At 42.1% G+C, this 17,287-nt stretch overlaps 1 protein-coding gene across 4 annotated transcripts in view; it reads right to left on the bottom strand.

Annotated features, from left to right (window-relative positions):
• The window catches only part of clstn1 (calsyntenin 1), a 34,804-nt gene extending 31,501 nt beyond the window's left edge, over positions 1-3,303 (bottom strand). For all 4 annotated transcript variants that reach the window (XM_035158483.2, XM_035158488.2, XM_035158487.2 and 1 more), the window contains exon 1: positions 2,999-3,303. In XM_035158483.2, coding sequence (XP_035014374.1) covers positions 2,999-3,080 — 82 coding nt within the window. In that variant the 5' untranslated portion in view covers positions 3,081-3,303. The remainder of the gene's footprint in view (positions 1-2,998) is intronic.
• Positions 3,304-17,287: the final 13,984 nt, after the last annotated feature.

Raw genomic sequence — 17,287 nt, 5'->3', positions numbered from 1 at the left:
ATTCAGTCCCATCAATCAAAACCACGTCGAGTGACACACTGACAACAGCTGACATTTTACTATTTGTTTAACCAGCTGATAAAGACCTGAGTGAAAGATGTTTAGTTATCAGTCAATAACCACCCCCCTGTTAATATTTATTATTTCTGAGTGTAAACAAGTCTGTAAACTGATGCTGGATGATGGATTACAACAGTATAACTAGAGCTGCAGGGGAGATTCAAACAGTTTCTGTTTACCATTACATCTCAGGATGACATATGCAGTTTTGGATGAGTTTCATAAGTCCCACAAAAGGTTTCAATTTATAATGGCTTTGAATGCTGATATCAATGTTGTTTATAGAGTGACAGTCCTGATGACTATGTGTAAGGGTAGAAAAGCCTGTGAAGACTTTAGTGGAAATTTACTGTAAAATGTATGAATTCGCTGATTTAACAGAAAAATGTACTGATGCCATATTCACAATTATTTAATACATTTTTGGAGTAAAAGAAATATGATATAGAGCATCTTTGTATGAATAAAGACAATGCGTACAATATTTCGCTGCATGTCTTAACTCATTAGACTTTACAATGGGATAAACTGAATAATTAAGTGATGGGAAGTGATCAGGAACGAACATCCAGACGATTAATTAGACTTCAAAAATAAATATATTGACCTCAATACATTACTCTAGCATTAACTATATGAAATTTTAAGTAAATCAATGGCAGGCTCCTACAACTAATGCAGGATGAGAGGAGGCCTGGGAGGAAACACCTGACCTGTAATATGTACTTTATCCTAGCCATGTGAGTACTGCGCATATGTTAACTCAGCACCACACAAAGCAGGCCATCCAATTTGTTCAACTACAATTACTTAATTCGATGATGAATGAGCCAAGAAACTTCCAATCCGCCAGCTTTTTTTTTGTCTGGCTGTGTGTGCACAGGAGAGGCTCATGCATCTCAGCAGACCGAACATTTAACTCTCCAACACAGGGACACGCAGCAGCTGCTCGTTGTTACAGAATAAGACACGGATCACGCGGACGAGACGTTCAAACCAAGTGGCAAACACCATAATGTGAAGTTTCGATTAAAAATATAAAAAATCATTAAACGGAAGTGGACAGCACACACCTGAAATGTGCTGACGTTTCAATAGACCTGCCACAAACCATCTGTGTTTGCCCCAGTGACCCTCACACTGGCATTTCCTTGCTGGTAGTATAATGAATCACAGGGTGGCTGCAAGAAGTTTGATGTGTAACAAAACGGGTCCTTCAAGGTTTGCCTGAGGGTTGGTTGTAACTTCGCCTGAATGATGACGTCAAATCATTTGCAGTGATCCAAACTAGAGGATTCGGGAACAAGAAGTGCTAAGGATAGAAAACCTGAGTCTTTGCCCTCTTGTTGGCTTAAAGGTGGCTGTTGTTAAAGGAAGAAATCCAAAACAAGCAATGAAAACGCATTAGCTGGCCTGCAGGTGACAAGAGGTGGCTCATGAAATACACGAGTGACCTTTGGTTAATAAAAGATAAGCCCTCGCCAAGATGGTGATTTCACAGGCCTCCCTTTGCTGATAAGAGCAGGAGAGCCAGCAGGTGAACTTTGCAAACACACACATAAAACACATTTCCACACTGCCCAGGACTAACTGCTGTAGGCCTTTTCCTTTTGATTGATGAAAAAGGAAATGAAGTTACTGGTGTAATGGCAGACTCATGGTGCTGGGCATTCTCAGCTGCTTGACATGGCAACGGGAAAAAAATATGGCTGTATTAAAAGCCCCTTTGCCGACATTTATGGAGCCAACAACCCTTCCATGGTCCTTATATTGTTCATGGGGCATAAAATGGGTGTAACGTGAAAAATAAGGCAACACACACAAGCCTCCGGCAATGGGAGCTGCCCAGACATGCTGATATGGCCAGTGACTAATATGCACCTTTACACACCCTGACACACAGGAAGATCACACTGGGGAGTCGGTGGAGTTTGGGTGTGTAAATTCATGCAGTGAGGGATGGCTTCATGTCTTGTGCAGGGAGCTACTGTGAGGAGGGAGGTGGACCACCCTGCTGCAGATAAAGGCATGTTCCTCCTCAGCGTGTCCATGGGTGACATTGCAAATGAAGAGGACAGATGCATTTCTATCTCTTGAAAAAAAAAAAAAATTATATACACATGTATGTGATCATGATTGGGCCCAGACCTAGTTATAGATTTTTATTAATTTTTTTACTTAAGTGTGTAATCACACCACATGAATTTTTAAATCCGCCGACAAAACGGGAGCATGCGAAGAGGATCTGCAATGCGTAGCCAACCGAGCTCCATCCCGGTGCGACCGCAGCGATGCCAAAGAAAGCATTAGGCCTAGTGATGGAAGCATAAACCTGCCAGCTCTGATGGCACTGGATCTAAAATGGGGTGGGGGGGGATAAATAAACACATCATCACTCGCCATGAATTCAGATAATTACCTTTTAAAACGAGATGGTTAAACAAGTTAAGAAGGAAAAATTGTGATAAACTAGGTAGAAGGGGACGAATATGAATCTTAAGAAATAAGAAGCCACAAGAAACGAGCGGTCTAAAAATAGACTGGATGCGGATGACAGAAGGGGGTCGTTCCGTGGCCTTGATGTTATCTCCAAAGTAGCCCACTTTATTAGGATGGAATCTCAACACATAGATGGAATATGTGTTTAGAGTGTTATACGTGGCTCTGGGAGGTTTAAAGGGTCAAACGGACGCAGCATCGCGGGATGCACTTGCTGCTGCCGGCGGGATACCTCCATCCCTCCGCTGCGGCTGCGGAGCGGACCATCCCCGAGCAGGTTCCTGCAACACGCATCTCTCCGGACCGCACCGCCCGGCTGGCTAACGCCTCTCCCTCCCTCCTCCACCGTCCGAAGAACCGCTAGACGCGCAGAGAGCACCGAGAGGACATGTCCGACACGCACACTCACACAACGGGACACAAATCCCAGCTTAGTTACCTTTAGCTGCTTCCACCGCACATAATAGTCCGAGGACCAGTCCGACAGCGGAGGCAAATCGTGTATTCCCTCGGAACCGCATCCCGACTTGGAGTTCAACCGCGGTGAAGTAAGAGGCGGCCTTCTGCTTCTCCTTCTCCTTCTTCTTCCCCCGTCAGTCAGGCGGAGCGTGTCTCTGGGCCAGAAGAATAAAATCCAGAAGATGAGTGTCTGTTACCGCGGTAGCTCTAAGATGGCCGTCGTCACCGCCGCCGCTCTGCTGCTCAATCAGCGCTGCTCACGGTGTGCAGTCCGACGCGTTCACGGACCGTCGTAGAACATCCAGGGTGCACTGACTGACACACACACACACACACACACACACACACACACACACACACACACACACACACACACACACACACACACACACACACACACACCTTTCATGTTGTGTAGAGCTGCTTCCCCTGAGACAGGTGTTTATGTAATAGCTATCCACCAAATCACTTTTATTGAAATTAACTTATATACAAGGAATAGTTGAGAACAAATACACATGTATACACACTGTGCAGGGTAAGCATTTGAAGGAGAAAGACATAGTGGTTATTATGGGAATGTTACACACACACACATATATATATGAACACATTGTAAACACAAATCAAGCTGAAAGCCACAAGCCAACAAAAGAACCTAAACCAAATCAAAAAAAAAAATCCTCATGGGAGCAAAGGTGGAAAAAGTTGAGCAAACCGGGCATATTGTTCAATCAGTGTATCTAGTAATTGAGATGTGTGCATGACTAAAACACAATATCAGAAGACATAAGTGGAATTGCAGCCGCCAAGGCTCGACAGTCTGGTTATGAAACCATATTGAAATTCACCAGATCAGGTTTTATTTGGATTTGCACCAAATTACCTACCACAAATACCAGTCCCCTTAAACATGTCAGATTTTTTCATCAGGAACCATCTATTAATATCAATGAAAATGTTGAAAAAGGCTCTCTCAATGCTAAAGAAAGTTGAAAAAGAAAATCTTCCTTGACCCATCCCGCATCCTTCCAAGTTTCATGGTAATCTGTCCCGTGACTTTTGCGTAATCCTGCCAACTAACAAACAAACACAGATGAAAAGATAACGTCCCAGGCCAAGGTATTAAAGGCTAATTTGCTACCTGGACATGAGGCCCAGTTTTTGACATCTCTTTGGTCAAAATACTTTCATTATGTCCAGTAAAATTATCATGCAGCAAATCTTGGTCTACAGTGGTATTCAAGCAGAGAAAAACTGTACATTTTACACAAAGACGGGGGGAACTCAGTAGGCTAATCCAGGCCCAGCAGTTTATTTTATATTGAACATATAGCTTTCCATGTTAATCCAATCTTTGTTTTCTCCATTTCCAGTGCCCAATATGATTTCAATTGAACATTTAATGAACAACTATCACTGTTACAAGATTATAAAACACGAAAGTGAAATAACACTGATAAACCAGTTGATAAGACCAACAAAATAACAATAAAGAGTCCTGGTGCCAGCAATAAATAAAAACAGTTATTCCACTTCCCTCCTCAGACTGTAAATGAATCCAGTTTACACAGATTGGTTGTTGTGTTCTGTCGGTGGAAAATAAACGTTGTATTTAAAATGGTTTTATTCACTGTTGATCTTTTGTGTTTATGTACACAAAGTAAACTTTTGTGAAACACATTTGAGAAGAAAGATCCACATACAGTTTCCATAATCCTCACAGACAGTGTGGTTTGAGTTTATGAACTAACAACAAGGTGTGCTGCATTTTGTTTTTACTGCAGGTGCATACATATCAAAAGTATTCACATTTGCAATAACTCTTGTATAAAACATCCTGTGTATGTGATGTAATGTGAAAACACCAGGGATAATTATGGAAATAAGTCCAGGACTTTATTTTTACATCCATGACAAAATCTGATAAAACCTGAACTATACATGTATTTGACGTATTGTTCTCTTCATTCCACTGAAAATATATGTCTGTGTCCTTATATGCAAAACCCACCCACAAGAAATCCACTTATGTTATCCTTGTCTCTTTCCATTCCTTGCCAGTTAAAAAATTGCCTCCATAGCGTAAAGTGCTCATAGATCGGGTTTTATGAGGAGAACCTGAAGGCAGCATGTGCCTAACGATGGTCAGTGACGTCAGTACTGTTATTGTGGGAGCATGCAGCTAGTTTAGCACAGACGGCTAAACTAAGACTGTGGGCGGGGGCCAGATGCCTTCTGGTGCCACAAAGGGGCTTGTGAGGATAGTAGAGACCATAATAATGTCAAGTACAGGAGTCGTTTAAACACAACACTGAAGCCCAGGGGCCAACAGGGACCATCGGGGGTTTCTGTGCGCCCAAAAACACATTAGCAATTTAATTGTAAATTTGTTCTACCCCTGAGTCACACAGGCTGTCATCAGTAGTTGTAAGCCAGAAATGAGATGTTTGAGGTATCAGGCCCCTTCATGTATCTCGAAGGGTTTTACACACGTTCATAATGGAGGTGTCGCTGGCAGAGTGAGGGCCAATGGAGACACGCTGCCCCGGGGCCCCGGCCACATAACCCCTGCAATGGATATTTGGACAACATGACTTTACCAGAATGTGACAAAACTATACAGAGTGTTCGAGGATTGTGCCAGAGAAGCCAACAGAGTTGTTTAATCCTTAAACCGATACTTCATTTTAAAACTGAAGTACATCCATGCTTTAATTTGAAGCTTATTCCACCTGCACTGATTGGTAAAAAAAAAAAAAAGATCATATCAATAATTTCTGAATTATTCTATCCTTGCCCTGCAGAACAGCCGCACAACAGCAAGTGCATCATGGCAATGTGGCCTTGAATTGCAAATGTGGGTGGGGGGCTGCTGTCTAATCAACACCCTCAGATATACATAGCACCCCTGAGGAGAAGAGGAGGTCGATGCAATCAGAGAAGTACTTACATCTAAATCACTTTATTTTTCACTTTGCATCATGGCTGCTACTTATGCAAATTCAGACAATCTGTTTTCTTACAAAATAAAAAAGGTCAAAGCTCCATAATGGGAAATCATGTTGATGATAGAAAGTAAACCGGAGAGGCTATACTGGTACAACAGCAGTGACACATATTCAACATTTTAGTCAAATAAATACACTTTTAAAAAACTGCAGAAAAGTAAACTTACGTACTAATTCTAATTGTATCTGTCTCTTCATCTAATCGGTTTCACACTTGGCATGTCTATTGTAAATTGGCTGGGAGAGTGCAGTGCAACGTTTGGTACGATTTGAAGACACTAAATGTCCAATTTTATAAAAAATTTAATGAAGTGTGCCTTCAGTCTGTGGACCGAGTGACACAGGGCAAAAACATTCACAGAATCACTTTCTTTTTAAATGATTAGTCGCTTGTTTAACAGACCTCTGAAATAGATGACATGTTATACTTAAAAAAAATAACAGCAGTTAAGTAATTTCAGTCACACTTATAAATGAACTGAACACTTGAACAGTAATAAATCAAATTCAGTTTCACTTTAATAAGAAACATAAACTATAAAATCTTAATTGCAGATAAACCAGGTAGGATGACTTTCTAACTTCACTCTGCACCCTGGACTAAACAGCTCTGTACACAACATCCATCACACAAACCATAAAACAAAAGTGACAGTAAAGTGTAGAACTGCTTGAGGAAGACCCACTAAGGAATAATTCAGATGTAGCTCTGAAGTATTAACACAGGCCAAAAGAACAGGCAAGTTGAGAACGGGCACTGCACTAGTATATGTTAAAAGAATGAAGAGCAACCATTAGACCTCTGCGCTGTCTCAATAGTTGCAATTATCACAAAGAAGCAGCACAGAAAGGACATAGTTGTGTGAGGCCACAATTAAGTGCTGGGTCTATAAACAGGGACAGTCTATGGGCATCAGGGCAGCAGCAGAGCCGAAGCACAATGCCTGTTTGTCTCCAGTCTGGCAACACATGGACGCTCCCCCTCCCTCACTGCTGTGCCGCACTCTGGGAAGAGACGTAGAAAGGCCATCATCATTCCTCTGGGGCACAATGACAGGCAGTACGAGGTCTTGGTGTAAAGGTGTGAGAGATCAACGAATGAGCGGAAAGGTGTTACTTCCTTTAAGGAGTGCCCACTTGCCCACTCGCTCTTCAGGGGTTTCCACGACTGCTGATGGTTTGATGTCAGGTGTAAATACAGACTTATTGGTATTCACTTCGCTTTATAATTTGTAATGTGATGTTTTATTTGTAAACAGCAAAAGGAGTTAATGAGTGTTTTCTCACCATTCTAATGCCCCGTACACACCTGGTGTTAACATGTTGTTTTTGTAATCCGATCTCAAGTGGACAGCTCTGAGTACAGGTGTGAACGCATTCAGATCAAATTAATGCAAATGCGTCCTGGGCCACATATGAAGGACCTCTGTGGCCCAGGACGGATTTACGTTCACATTGATAAAAGAATGTGGACACATGTGACCACCTCCAAATGTGGCCGATCTGAGTGCGTTCACATCTGTACTTAGAGCTGTCCACTTGAGACCGGATCACAAAAAACACATGTTAATACAAGGTCGGTATTTAGTCATGGAGTCATTTTCACTTTTGACCTCCAGTCTCTGAAATATCTGTTCCAGAGATTTTGTCCCAGCACAACGGAGCAGAATCTAAATTCCAATAAAATTACCATGTCCAAGTTACATTAAACAGTCGACAGAGCTCAGAGTGAACAATTCCCATTGGAACTACATTCAACTGAAGAAACAAAACATATAAAAACTTAATAAGTATCATTTCACACATCTTCGCACACGTTTAGCTCCTCAAAAATGCAATCAAAGGCATTTTTCCGGGCCTTTTCCCATCCTTCGTTCAAGTTTTGTTGAAATCTGTTCAGTAGCTTTTGCGTAATCCCGCTGACAACAAACAAACAAAGGGATAGGGGTGAAAACATAACCTCCTTGGTGAAGGTAAGGAATATATATACAGAAATGCTGTGACTGATATTTGAGCTGCACATGCATGCAAGTAAGAGACCTTTTGAGCCCCTGTTACTTTGCACCTGTGAACTGCAACGATTTGTAAATGAATCAATAAACGGAAAATCAAGTGGCAATAATTTTGTTTGAAGTTGAGCCATTTCAATCAATTTCCGAGCATAGAAATGGTTCCAGTTCCTTAAATGTGACAATTGTATCAGCACTGTTTATCCGCATTGTTGTCGTCCATTTCATGGCTGCTCAGTGTGAAAAAAGAAGCTGCCTTTTACAATTCAGCTCATAGACTCCAAGTCGAGCCCCCAGACAAGGATTTGGGGATTAGATACACCACATTATGAGGCTGGTCGAAGGTCGCGGATGCCTCATAGCAGCTCAAATCATTCTAAATCCTTCCGCCTCAGTTTCCATCCTTCTGCCTTATAGTTATAACACTCACCAGAACGGACAGAGGGTGGACACTCTGGGGGTTGAACACATTCAGTTGTTGGAGACGTTACTGCAGGCTGCAGTCATGGTGGGTGGCAGCAGACGGAACCAGAAAATAACTCTGCTATCAGGGGAATCAAAGTGGTCGTGACCATTAAACGCCACAGCTTCTCAGTGTATTCTCTTTCCTGTCCTGCGTCTAGACTGCAGCTTGTGTTATTAGCCACCGCAGAGTTGTTGGTTTTCCTTTCCCGGAGCGAGCAGGAATGTCATTATCTACTCCACTTTTCAATAATAGGCGCAGGCACAAAAATAATTGCTCTGAAGGTGATTGTTTGCAGCCTGCGGCTTTTTCATAATGACATTCTTACATGTTATTTTATTAATGATGTGTACAGACAGACCATTATTTGTTTATCGATGTCTTCTTCACAAAGCAGCTGCATACTTCAGAGAGCGGCCTAGTATTTAATTGGCCCAAGGGAAGAGCTGAGAAAAGTTATTTCACAGGATTATAGATCTGCATGTCAATTTTTCTTCATTCACTCTCACTTTCTTTATCTGATCATCAAAAAATATATCCCATGAAACCTGAAATGTTAAATGCCGCCACATAAATCTATAAGCCTCAATTTTCAGTGGACATTTTTGTTGAATAGATTAATTTCATATACAGCAAGACTTTTTTCTGGGCTGGTGTCTCCTTGACTTTGCTCATTAATTCATTTTTAAAATCCTCGACTGGGGGGGAGAATTAAATCTCACTTTAGAACTTCTGCTATCGACTTCTTTCACAGGACTTTTTTTTTAAAGCCAATGGGTGTGTATGTGCAGCAGTCTGCCAACAAAGGACACCGGGTGCTGAAGCTATGCACCTTTAAAAGCTACCTCCTCCACAGGGAACATTTAGAGCTAACCCGCAGTGATTGATTCCCTTCTGCCTAAGTTGCTCTCATTTATCTTACATCCTGGGCTGTCACTCACCGTCATTTATTAACCACATGGCTCATCCTCCCTGTGCACACACTCTCACTACCAAAGTCCTGAAAAGACCGCCAGTTGTCCTTCCCTAAATGAATTCAAACTCATCATTCATCAGAAACTGTCATTCCTGTCAATGTAACAGACATTTGCTGTTCACCTCAGGAGACAAGAAATATAGTTATCACAATGTTTGCCCCATTTCTATATTGATGCTATATGCAAAAGCCTGTTTGTGTATTTGGGTTCATGAACAAAAAAGCTGTCGGTCTCTGATTGAGCAGTGATCCATGTTCCTTAACCACTTTCTTTGCCTTCGCCAAGGAGGTTATGTTTTTTACACTTTTACAGATTTCCCAGGGAATAATTCATAGATCTTGATGAAAAAATCAGGCATATTTAGGAAACTAATATCTTTGAGTATGTGCGATTTGCTGCAGCTTGGCTGACTTTGAAGGGACTATTGGGTCTTGGCAGAGGTGGACTTCACTGACTTACCTTTGGCAAGAAGGTGTTTTTTTTTGCGTTGTTTTTGTCTGTTAGTTAGAAGGAATTACACAATCCTATTTTCCTGTTTATATTTCTTTATTCTCTTGTCTGCCTCATTCTGACCTGCCTGCTGCTGTAACAAGTGAATTTCCCAGATGTGTGGATTAGAAAGTTCTAACTATCTATCTATCTATCTATCTATCTATCTATCTATCTATCTATCTATCTATCTATCTATCTATCTAAACTACTGGACACATTTTCATGATACTTGGTGGAAGAACCCAATATTTAATTTGTTGCAGATCCAGGAATTTTTTTCATTTTCTTTTTATCATTGGGAGATAGGGCGTTATGAACGTTTCTCTTGATTTCTCAGAGAATCACTCAGATTTTGATTAAAAAACACAAGCAAAGACATATTTAGAGGACTGATATTTATCAGTGTGTGCAATGGGATGCAGATCCAAATACAAATTTTATATGTGGTTTCATCAGGGGACTGCTGCATGGCTCTTAACAGAGGTATGCGTTGCATTGAGTGTCATTTTAGTTTCTGTAGTTTCCATATTGATGCCATGCAGAATCCTGTTTCTCTATTTTGGTTCATGAACAAAGAAGCTGTTGGTCTCTGGTGCAGCAGCGATCCGTATCCCATATATGCACTTTGAATAACAAACACCTTATCAAACCCTTTAAAAAACTAAAGAAAAGGAAAAAAAATGCCCTTCTATTGTGTCATGTCACCCTGGCTTGTGAAATTGCCTCTGTTGTCCTCTTGGTTGTCAACAGCCAGCAGTATCAGCTGCCTCGCCCCATTGTTACTGATGCAAGGCCAGGACACTAAAAACACATGGCAGGAGTGAGTGGGAATCTGACAGATGGAGGCTTAGTAACGCTCTGGAATGCCTCAGTCGTCTCTATGGGGCTCGAGAACCCTGCAGACTGGATCCATATTCCACATCCATATTCATGACAGCCACAATTTAGGTTTGATTTATGTTGCATTCATTATGTGCATCTAAAACAGAATTCATAATCAGAATTCTTCAATGAAAACATTTCTATATTCCTCCAGATGGGCATCAGGTTGCTCAGAGAAGTGTGGGCGCCATGATTTTGATATTCTTGTTTTAAGACATTGACCCCTGACCCCCACAGAGGGTCACCTCTGACATGCCCATGCGGAGAGTTCATACCCGGGGTCAAGCTGGTGTCCAACTCTCACCTCCTCGTCTTTATTGCCTCAGAGGGTTTAGGGAGGGGGCACTGACATGGCTGTCGCAACGAGTCCAATCAGTCATCTGTGATGGGCAGGGCCTCTTGGCTACTTGGACAATCCCATTTCAAGCACCACAAATGATGCACTGGGGAGGGCAACTAATGAATATAGACTATAAAGATTTTTGTGTTTCAATAATTGAGACAGTAGCCAGAAAATTACACAAACATTTTCTGTAGATCAGTGATTAACAAAGCTTGTTCCCCGAGAGAGATACTCCGCAGCTGCCAGGGGTCTTAGAGAGATTGTAGAGTAGCTCAACTGATTTTATAAATTACCATCCACACATAGAGATGCAACACCAAACACGAAGGAAATGTTGTGAATTGCATTGAAACTGGCTAACACGCAAACAAACAGTTATACCAGCTATAGCTAAGGCCCTCGAGCCACAGAAAAGTTCTTGGTTCGAATCCCGGCACTCTTTCTGTGTTGTTTGAATGTTCTCCTCGTGTCTGCATGGATTTTCTCTGCCATCCCACAGTCCAAAGACATGCAGGTTGGGATGATGTTAATTTGGGACTCGTAATTATACGTGTGTCTCTGTTTGTTGGTCCTGTGATTCGCTGGCGACCTTTCCAGGGCCTAACCCGCCTCTCACCCAATGTAAGCTGGGTCTAGACCCCTGCATCCCTCAAAAGATAAGGGGTAGAAAGCTGCTGGATGGAAGCTTGATTGATTTTAACACATGCGGTCTGTGGTCCTTCTCACAACTGTCTAAGATCAACAATAAACCAAGGACCAGAGTGATGCAGCGATGACAGAACATGCTGTTACTGCGATTGAATCAGAGCTTAAGTTGGACTTTGACGACCTGATCAATGACTTTGATTCAAAGGAAGAAAGCAGGTTTATCATTAATGTAAAAATGTATGTTAATATAATGAATATCATTTCAAAGTGATGCTATGTGGTTGTAGATGGCCTAGGGCACATGCAGTGCATGTGTGTTATTTACATTTGTGGCTATAGAGTATTGTGAGTTTGTCCAGGGCCCATGGTCATGATGGCTTAAGTGATGGATAAATGTTACTCGAATAAAAAGTTGGTCAGCTAAAGTTAGACAGCTAATAGTAATGAATATATTGTTGAAATTGCTAAAAGTAGTGGAGATATAAAGCAAAAGATTATATTGGCAACAATAATGACAAAATTACCTAAATACAGTTCAATTGAATGATATTGTTTTTACAATATCCACTTTAACACAGTTAGCATCAAATAGCACCCAGTTGAAAACACATTAAAATGATGTGCGTGGTGTCGATAAGGGACTTTAGTTCATGTGACCCGGCTGTGGTTGGGAACTAGAACTGCTCTATAATTCTCTCTGCGTTTTTTTTCTCTGAGCAAACATATTACTGTAACACACACCAAAAAAACGTGCATGTGTACACCCACACACTGGATAGAGCTAATAACACAACTGCTGGCCCAGGATACATTGCCCACCCATTGTAATAACCCCCAAGTGGACGTCTGTGATTAAAATCGTGTTTGTAAATGTGGAAACCTGCTGTCCAGACAGCGGAAGAGAACGGTCTGCTCCCTCATTACCCTTGAAGGAGGCTCATATGGCAAGTGGGTGATATTAAAGTGGAGGAAGTTGAAATGGCTCTGAGCCAGTGCGTGGCTCCGTTGTCTCCGACCGAGTGTGCAGTGCATCGGGGAGCACACTGACCCAGATGCTGAAACTGGCCCGAGTGTGGTGAATTGTATGATTTCATATACCTGAGCTAAATCAAATCCAATTCTATCCAAAAAGCGGGAACAGAGGAGGAACATCATCTGAAAGATTTCAAATGTTTCTCTGAGAGTTGTTGCTTCCCCCAGATTTCTATCTTTCCACATCAGATGATTTAATGAGGGTTATTTGTTCTCTTCCTCCATGAAACAGCAGCTGATGCTCTCCTGTGATAAAAAAGCTGGAGCTGATAGCAAACTGACCTCCGGTCTGTGGTAGAGTTCACACTCTTAAACGCACTTGTTGAGACATTAAAGTCAGCTCGTCTATACTGTGACTCAGGTCCCATAATAGTGTTTATATCGTGTTCCCTATAGCTGCTCATGATTATGTCGTTAGCCTGCTATTAAGAGAGATCAGCGTTTATTAACCGGCCAGGTCAGCGCTGCAGGCAGGGGAGCAATTGAGATGACTGTTTATGATCCTGTGCACACAAAAGATACAGAGAAAACGGAAATGATTTTGATCTTTGGGAGATCATTACAGATGATCCTCTGGATTTACACATGTGGAAGTTTTAAAAAAAGTCCCTGCTCAGCTGATCAGAATCTACACATCAGCAGTGTGTGATGCTCAGGAATCTGCTCCTGGTGCATCCGTCTGATTCATTATCTTCATTCAATATAGATTTTCTTGAGTCTGCTGTTTTCTTTACAAAAGTCTGACTCTGGTCCAGGTTTGATGGCTGGTGATGCACTTATCCATTACACTGGGTGATTTACAGCCTCGTGGGACGTTTGACTGATTTATTTGATATAAATACACGTTACCTCTGCACAATGTTCATAAAACAAACAGCAGAACCCAGACATAAAAATACAGCAAACACATTACTGAGAAACCATCTGCTCAAGTCTGATTTAAAGATGTACTCTGATGTCAACAATTGTACTTGTGGCATTTTTATTGAATTATGAAAAAAATTTTTTTATATTAGACTCTTTGTTTGAATATGTTTGTATTTTCAGATATGTCGGTATTCAGTTTTGTCTTTTATTGTCTGTGCTCTTTTGTTTGCTCTTGCAAGTATTTTGCATATAACTGAATAGTGTCTATCTGCGATGATGTCATTCATGTCACTCTTTACAACTCTTATATTATTTTTTAATATTCTTTGTTGTTTTTGTTGTTCCTATTCTCATTATTTACTGCTTTTATGTGATGCTGTTATTATCAATTTTATTTCTCAATTGTTTTTATCAGTGTGAATGCATTTTGGGGTGTGCCCCTGAGTTTCCTGTGTCTGCTTTGTCTATCAAAGCATCTGGTAAACTTTGTTTTTAAAGGTGCAGTATGAATAAAGTTATGAAAACAAATCCCTCGTGAAAACCAAAAACTACAATGAATTGACATTAGTCCCCATCAAACACATTATTTACTCCTGTTTGGGTAAATTTAAATTAGGACCACAATTCCCTGCTGTCTAACTAAATTATGAGCCTGGTTTTGGAAAAAATGACTGAAGTCACAAAAACTGTGTGACCTATTTTTAAAATGTACGTCCTCAGTAGTAAATAGTTTTACACTGAAAATCATGATCAAGTTCCATTTTTTGCATGAAACAAATCCTGCTTCACAGATGTCTATAAATAGGCTCTGAGTCTCCATCAGTCGGCCTGTCTACCTGCCGACTGCCACTGTGTGCATGAGTCAACCCGACAGTGAGACTCCACAATATGTATTATTCAACATTTACAGTACATCACTGCTGCACGTCAGGACTAATTCAGTCTGTACAGTACGTGTGGTTTCATGAGCAGGAAGAGAAGTTGTGCCTGCCTAAATCTCATGGTGCAGCAGTGTAGCCATCCCCTGTGACCTCACGTGACGAGGAGGCTGGAGATTTTGGCGGCTGCACATTAATGGAGGATTAAAATATTATTTAGATGAAGCCCACCACCACCACCACCACCCGGCCCACCCGTCTCTCTCTCTCTCTCTCTCTCTCTCTCTCTCTCTCTCTCTCTCTCTCTTTGAACATGACCTTTCAATTATTGATTCACTCATCTTATCTCTCTCCTTCTCCCCCTCTATCTCCCTGCTGTTCCCCATATTCCCACCTTTCTGGCTCTTTTTCCTCCAACACAAAATCCCTCACAACACATGCACGCACACGCACAATGTTTTCTCACCCACTGACTTGTCTCCATATTAAAATGTGTGTAGCTGCTGGCCGCCGCTAGCTGCAGTGTCAGCAGGGGGGAATGGGGGAAAGTAATTCATACCCGGCTGTCACCCAGGCTGGAGGTGAGCGAGCACACCTCTTCCCCGAGGAGACAGTCAGGAATGAGCCCAGCAGAGGAGCTCAGAGGCATCAATAATCCAGCAGCTCTCCCTGTACTAACGACAGCCTCACGCCGCCTCATTAACACTGGCGTGGTTCTCATAGCTGCCTTATTTCTACAGTTGGAGCCCAGATTGAGATGAATGAGAATCCTGTCTTATTTGCGTTTCTCCCTCAAGAGCATATCGCTGCAGTTAAAGGTGAGAATGAAAAATAGGATTTGGTCAAAATATGCATATTTCACTCTGGAGGTAAAGCAACAGCCCTCGTGATGAGGTGTGATTCCTGCTCAGGGCTGTTTGCAGAAGGCAGTCAGAGCTCCAGTCCAGCCCTGTGGGACGCTGTGCTGTAAATAGTGCTGCCACAGCTCTCATTGGGGGTTTGTTTGGAAACCTAGGAGGACAAAAACACAAAAACACACACACACACACACACACACACACACACACACACACACACACACACACACACACACACACACACACAGACACACACACACACAGAAAAATACAGCTACACTGCTAGTGGAAAGCACACAAACACACATAAAAAAATACAAACACACACACATTCACATTCTGCCATGGATTAAGAACACAAACACATTTTGAGTTGCTGTTTAAGGGTGTTGAAGTTCTTGAAATTGGTTTTGAAAATTATATTATAATCTTTGAATCTGTGATTATTTTACATTTACACCACGTTTTTAGTCTAAATGCGGTATCAGAGGACATTTAGGCTAAACACATGGTATAAATGATGTATTGGATTTGGCTGCAATGCTGTTTACCCCTGCATCAGCATAGTGGTGAGTAGATAATGAGTGAACTATCCCTTTAAGACAGTAGGTTGAAACCACTGCTCTCACAGTCATATAGGAGCACAAACTTTACTGACAAGCATTCCACTGTCAGTGTCCTGGCAGTGGCCTGGATGTTCAAAATAGGCATTTAGGTGCACTCGCCCCCCAAAAGTGGCTCCCAGCTCCATTCGTCCCGTCTCTTTTACCCTCGGGATAATTCTGTCCTGGGTATTCTGGGAATCTGTCTCAGGATAAGATAATCCAGGGACAGCTGCTCTCTAATTTAAGTTGAGGGTCCGAGGATACGGTCTTCACAGAGAGAGCTGACAGCTCATGGATGTTGAAGTCCAGTTAAAAAAAAACGGATAAAAAGAAGAGGTGCATGGTGCATGTGCAGGGCAGAATCTAATTTCACCGGCTCCTCTGACACTCTATTCTCAAGGCCCCCGGAGGAGGTCAGGACCCGCTCTCGGGGGGGGAGAGTGAGCCGACGGTCGACTCCATGATTCACTCTGACAGCTTCATATATTGTTGCCATGGCAACAGCACCTGCAGACAGAGGAAAGCGTATGTGGTGACAGCTCGGCCCCACCTCCTGTGTGTCGTGAGAACATGACTGAAGGGCGTGTGTACAGTGTGTCAGTAAACAAACGCTGCATTTTTTCCTGGATACAGATGTTTATGCACATGCCAGCCCTGCAGTTAATCAGCAGGTACCGATATCTGCATCAGGTGCTGCTGGTCTGTGTCAGTCATCAGTTATGGCCTTACATAAGATCCAGTTGGTTCATCATCGTGCATCAGCATTCGCCTATTGATGCACTGAAATGCTTTGGCACAGGCGGTTCCCTTTCATTCATGCCAATAAAGCTTTGGGGAATTGGTATTGACGTATGCATTTGCACATTCTTACGTGGAGGTCGTACAGGGCATCACAGCGGGCAACTCGACAGGCTGTTCTCTAACCAGAGGGCCGGGGTGCAGCTTTCTGTGTCTGCAAACCACCACCGTGCTTATGGGATGTCAAACTACAAACTGTGAGGTGCCACTCGGCAGGTGACCCTTAACCTCTGCTGCCTGCGTAGGAGGGCCAACAGAAAGAGATAATCATATCAGCAAGAGCTCAATAATAAAAACTGCATATGCAGTTGTTCTTGATGCTTAGACTAAATGGTTATTCCTGAGGCTGTAGCTTGTAGTGTTGTCGGTGTTTCAACACGTGATTCTGTTGTTTTTCGTTAAAATAA

This window comes from Hippoglossus stenolepis, chromosome 6 (genome assembly GCF_022539355.2).
Source record: "Hippoglossus stenolepis isolate QCI-W04-F060 chromosome 6, HSTE1.2, whole genome shotgun sequence".
NCBI classification, from domain to species: Eukaryota; Metazoa; Chordata; class Actinopteri; order Pleuronectiformes; family Pleuronectidae; genus Hippoglossus; species Hippoglossus stenolepis.
Note: the sequence above shows the minus strand (reverse complement) of the source record. Positions and strands in the feature narration are given on the sequence as shown.